This window comes from Amia ocellicauda, chromosome 6, assembly GCF_036373705.1.
Source record: "Amia ocellicauda isolate fAmiCal2 chromosome 6, fAmiCal2.hap1, whole genome shotgun sequence".
Classification (NCBI taxonomy): Eukaryota; Metazoa; Chordata; class Actinopteri; order Amiiformes; family Amiidae; genus Amia; species Amia ocellicauda.
The window spans coordinates 15072175-15078174 of NC_089855.1; the positions used below are offsets into that span (position 1 = coordinate 15072175).

Sequence of the window (6000 nt, forward strand, 5' to 3'; positions counted from 1 at the left end):
CCTGGCTGTTTGGTTATTAAATGCACTAAAGCAACTTTTCTGAAACATCTGATCCATTAACCTACATCATATATTTCTCTAAATCAATGTAAAATATGGGAATAATGGCATATTCTCACACTTAAGAAGCTCCCTCAGATCATGCCCACTGTATACAATGCATTCAATCAGGAAGAACTAAATTAAATATGCCCAGGGAAGCCTCATTCGAAAGCAGAAAGTGGAAAAGTGCCAATTCAACACACCATCGCTTACTCCTACAGCACAGTGCATCAAGAGCAAATGATGTCAAATGTCAAATGATGATGAAGTAAATGTTTTGTTTCAAGTGAACACTAACAGAACTCTGTACACCACGTGAAATGCCATCAATTTATTTTCACTTAGTTTATTTTATTTTGGGAGACCTGTTCACACTCAGACTCCATCAGGATGTAGTGGCAGGCTACTCATTTTCACTTTTCTCTAGGCCTTTTTTTCTATTTTCCCATGCAGAAAGGTATGAAGTGAATATCTGAATTATGGTGACTTAGTGTAGAAAGATATACGACATCTCAGTTCCATTTTTGGAAACAAGCAAGCGCAGATGAAAGGATGCCAAGGGGAGTGAGAGTGACTAACTGAATGAGTGAGTGAGTGGTGATTTGGGGTGAACCAAGCATGACATTTTGATCTTTGGAACAAATATACAAAACCTGACATCTTAAAAAAAAATATATATCTATATTTCTGCCTCGATTTCCTACACTGACTGTAGGTTGGTTGTTTGTATGCAACTATGTTATGCATTAACTGTATCCTTTTGAAATATACAATTATGGAAAGCATTTTACATATTGTTTGTTTTGAATATGTAAGGTACTTTTAGCTGCACCATTGCTTGCTTGACCAACATAATAAAAACAAATATTTAAGTGTCAGCAACACAGCAGGTGGAAACCAACATTCAACAATATTTATTTGTATCTTGCCAATTTGTATTTTAGATGAACATTCAGTAGCTGCAGAATGTGGTTTGCAAGATACAGCCTTAAAACACTCTGTGTACCTGGCAACATCTGCTACTTTGATTTATGGGCAAAGGATGTTATCAGTTACAAGATTTGTTTTAGGATCCAAAAGATATGTAAACGTCTCCTTGGAATTACAAATGGCCATTACTCTGAGCACCCCCCCCACACTCACACACACACACACACACACACACACATGCACACACACACACACACACACACACACACACAAGCCTATTGCATTAATCTTTACAGAGAAAAAACTTAGATTACATTCATTACATAATACAGGAATATTTTTGAAATTCTTGATTTTTGTAAGGGCATGATTCAGTTCAAGGACACAGTTATTTAATGTTTGCTCTCTGGACTACATCATGCCACAACTTTCCTTGACATGAGTAATGAAAATATTCCACATCATCTGCAAAGGTGCCTAACTGAATTACTTCACTGGCTTAATACATCTCACACAGTAGATACTTAATATATTTAAAAATAAATACATAATTAAGTTGTTTGTTTTCTCCCATGTAAACATTTTAAAGTAATTATTAAATAGGCATGGAATGTTTTCGTTCCTGCTGATTTTGTTTTGATTCTTAAAACAAATTTCTTAAAAAAGCAGCATTACCTTCTTCAAATTCAAAAGTTTTCTTTGGATATTCTCTCTAATTCTCTTAGGAATCTTGTTCCCTTCTTAAAAGAGCGCGGCTATGGTTTTGACATGCCTGTCACATGTAGTCATGAGCTAATGCTTGGCTCAAATATCTTGTTTTGCAGTCGACTGATATCCAAACCCTGAGTGACTGACTTTCATACAAAAGAAATGACCTGAACTAAAACATGTTTCAAATTGCGGTTTAAATGCCTCTGAGAGTTGGGTCTTGTGAACAGGAAGGAGGTTATCAACTGGTTCTGAGATATGAATGCTATTATTTACACTAAGTCGATTACTATGTAGTATTGTGTGTTTTTTTCAAATGCGCAACCATGTAACATTCACTAACCACAGAACATTTTACAGAACTAAGCATTTGAATTCAGTGATGTACAAAGCAAAACAACCTTATTAATCATGAATACCAGCTGTTTAGATCTCTGCAATTATCTTCTCATTCATATATACAATTAAGTTCTTAAAATACGGCATCTTCCATAAGACCAGCTGCCAAACATATTGTAAGGTGCACAGCCTTGGATGGGGTCAAAACAGTATGTAGCCCACAGTTACGGCCTTTCCAGCAGGTTTGGACCTCTTTATGTGCATGGGAGATTGGGGTCCGGTTGGCCCCCTCCAGCATTACAATAGTATACATCACATCACATAAACAACCCTGGAAAATATCAAGCAGTTCCACATATATTCATGTTGTGTAATTTATACATTTGTGTTAATCATATTAAAGAACATTCAAAATACAATTATTTATATCAAAGAGATGTTCATCCTTATTGTTTTTCATTTATGTATAAAACATAAAAAGATAATTCTGAAATCTAATCTAATCTAATCTAATAAACAGTGTGAATCTTTCTGGGGGTTCTAATTTGTAACGTCAGCAGAATTTGTTGTATAATTCCATATTATGTAGCCAGGCAAAAACCATTTCCAATCCGATTTACAATCCTGCCAAATCTTTACAGGTTTTTTTTTTGTTTCTTTTCTTTTTTTAAATGGCACTAATCCATCTGCAGGGGCTGGTAAATAATTACATCCATGTGTACAAACTGGGCATCAAAACCCTGGCAGACAGCATGTCACTCAGGTCATTTTCATCTTGGAACCACATCAGTCTTTAAACAGCTTGTTTTTATACTTAAAAATAATACTATGATTTGTTTTATTTTTTCTTAACAAAAGAAAAGCAGAAAAAAAAAGTTTAACGAGGAATATGTGAAATTCTGTTATACGTTAACATTACCCCAAGGGAGATATTTTTACAGAATGGAGCCTGCTGTACTTTCATCTTAAACCATGACTTCTAAAAGTTCATGATGCTCTCATGTTATAGTGAAACTGAATTCTTTACGGCCTAGTAAATAGCTGCAGCAGAGGAAATAACACTTGTGGGGATGGTTTCTCCACAAGAATTTGTGAGTCAGATTGTTTCGTTTACCAAAGTTTGTTTAATGCTCACCTCCATGTAATACTGTTTTTTTTTTACTTGTAAGCCACCAGTTGCATCACTACAAAAACATCAAATTAACATTTTAACGGTTTAACAATTTGTCTGACTGTTGTACTAAACACAACGCATAACTGCAGTATTAATTTAGAACTACAATGGCTTATTTTGGCCAAAACTGACATTGAATACAATACTGACAGCAATATTATGCTTATGAACGTTTATTTTTTGGCAGGAAACATCACTTTGAGGTCAAATATGGGGAGGAAGTACTCCATCAAGTCATTTCCAGCAAAGGGATTATAATCAGCTTCTACTGCACGTTCCAACCACACCATTTGATCACAGAATCCATCAGAGTAATGTGAAAATGACATATATACCCCCTACTGCACCCCCATCCTTCAGCACATGATTTGTTCCTTCAAAACGATATGTATTTACAATAATAGCTGATTCAGTAAAACACATTCAAATGCCATTTATACAAGACTGGGCCTGATAACAACAAGGTCTCCCTTTAATACTTAGAAGTATGGAAACTTTTGGCAAACATACTAAACTAAACACAGCTTGATAATTTGTGCAGCATGAACATGTTAAGCAAAGGAACATAAAAACATATGATGACTGAGGTTATGCTCCAATAAAAAGGGGGTCAGGGGGTTAAGGAGAAAGAGATCAAAATGAAGACATGCATCTTGTCCACAAAGATCTTCTAAGTTTGCATTCATATCTTCAGTTCCTCCAGCTGAAGCACTGCAGCCGTTATCACTTTCTCAACAACATCAAAAACTATTTCCAATAGCCCTGTATGTGATTATGGTCGCATTTAAGTGCTATTTAATGATGATGCTGCTGACAGACTGATACAAGCATTTCCTATGGGAACAAACATTTACACAGATCAAATATCCAAGCATCTCAACAGGCATGGAGCAGATCGCATGTACCAGTGTACTTCAAGGAACACGGTCTGTGGGGAACATGTTCTGAGGAAGGTACACATAATATAAAAATTCCTCGCCCCACAAGTTAATTTGGCAAAGTTAACATTATTGTCAGTCACACATCTATAGAAGATATGTCTAGCTGATTTATGGTTCAGAAAAGTCAGGTAGATAATATATTAATAGAAATCAGAAACAAATCCCATTCAACACTATACTCTGAGGCAGCAAGTAAGTGGAGTGTTCAAATTAAGTGCTTTTCTCCTTTTTTCATGATTTGTATTCTTGTTTTTACCATTCACCCTGACAACAGTGCTTTTGCAAAATAATCACATCAATAAGACTTCAATAAGAGCTCCTAGGGTTTGTGTGTGGAATCTGGAAATGATCCACAACCTTACATTACATCGTTAACCAATCTCGAGCTGTGGCCACTTCATCCAACAGTTCATTAACTGGGATTGCAGATATTGGAGATAATGATTTCAACATTTTATACAGTAGTGTAGGAATATACTACATAGCATTTGTTTCTTCTGCATTTTTACTTGTTACTTTTAATCAAAATATACATTTCATGTATATTCTAGTACCTACCACTACATTTAGTTGTACATGGACTTCAAAATGCAAAGGTATAATCTTGCCTGGACAAGTTGTGAGAATAAAAAAAGAACCACAGCACAGTTCTACGACACAGGTAATGAACATAACTTGGAAAAATGTATTGAATAGTATTTTCTACCATATACTTTTTAAAATTCAAGATACAAATATAGCATTGAAAAAACAGGAATTATTCTGATGTACCAGCAAAACTCAACAAATCAACTTTAAATATATATATATATATATATATATATATATATATAAATAATATGAAACCCATATGCAATTAAATATTAGGATAGATTAAAAGTAAGCACACATGATAAACCCAGTGTTCTTAACTAATTTATATGAATTAAACTCACTTTAAACTCACAAAAATGCATATAAAATAACTATAAAAAGCAATCAACCATTCAAGATCTCCAGGGCACATTAATATTACAACCTTTCATAGGCATATATCTCAAATCATTTAAGTTAAGAACTATGTATAATTCTTAATAATAAATAAATAAATAAATAAATAAATGTACATCCTAACTGAAATGTAAAATATCATCCTCATATTTTTATTCTAATTTGATTGCTGGCATTGCCCAGCCTTGCCCACTTGCCTCTTTGTAGCCTCTTTGTTGTGCCATAGCTCAGCAGTAAAATCCCACCGAGTAGGAAGAGAAGCAGCCTGGGGAACATTCTCTTGCACTGGCTGTGAGGGATGCTGTGCAACTTCACTAAGGTAGCAACTCACTTAGGACTTCTGTTCACTGTGCAAAAACAGTTGAATGATAGAGAGAGCAGGTCCTACATGAATCTATAGCAAGGGAGGGAGTGGACTTATGACATCACACCGCACTGACACATTTTAAAAGCAAACTGGCACGTGCAGAGCTTGATTTAGTTCCTCTCTCACTTTCTTACTCCCTCTCCTTCCCTCCCTCCCTCCCTCCCTCCCTCCCACTCCGTCGCTCTCCCTCTCTGAGATTTTCCCCACCTCTCTTGTTTTTGGTCACAGCCCCCTGCTTATTGTTCAAGACATTTTTTTATCATTATATGTTGCACAACACATCTACTGCCCAGTCACACTCAGGGGAAGTCCCTGTGTCATGCTGACATGGCCTCTGTTGTCAAATCAAACTCTGCCTGTTCCCATCCTGCAAGGAGACACTCAGCACTGCGACTTGTTAAGTGGAAATCTCTACTTCACCAAGAGTGTCATGCAGGCCATTGGCTGATAAATAAGGGCTATTGGAAACTGGAAACTAGGAGGAATGTAACATAACTGTTTACTGCCAA

At 35.8% G+C, this 6000-nt stretch overlaps 1 protein-coding gene across 8 annotated transcripts in view; it reads right to left on the reverse strand.

The window, feature by feature from the left end:
- The window catches only part of abi3bpa (ABI family, member 3 (NESH) binding protein a), a 45706-nt gene extending 40147 nt beyond the window's left edge, over positions 1–5559 (reverse strand). For 2 of the 8 annotated variants that reach the window (XM_066706248.1, XM_066706249.1), the window contains exon 1: positions 5322–5558. In XM_066706248.1, the coding sequence (XP_066562345.1) occupies positions 5322–5400 (79 nt within the window). In that variant the 5' untranslated portion in view covers positions 5401–5558. Of the gene's footprint in view, positions 1–5321 lie in introns of all 8 variants that reach the window. The other 6 variants (XM_066706252.1, XM_066706253.1, XM_066706247.1 and 3 more) reach the window with 5 other exon arrangements.
- Between the last annotated feature and the right edge of the window lie 441 nt (positions 5560–6000).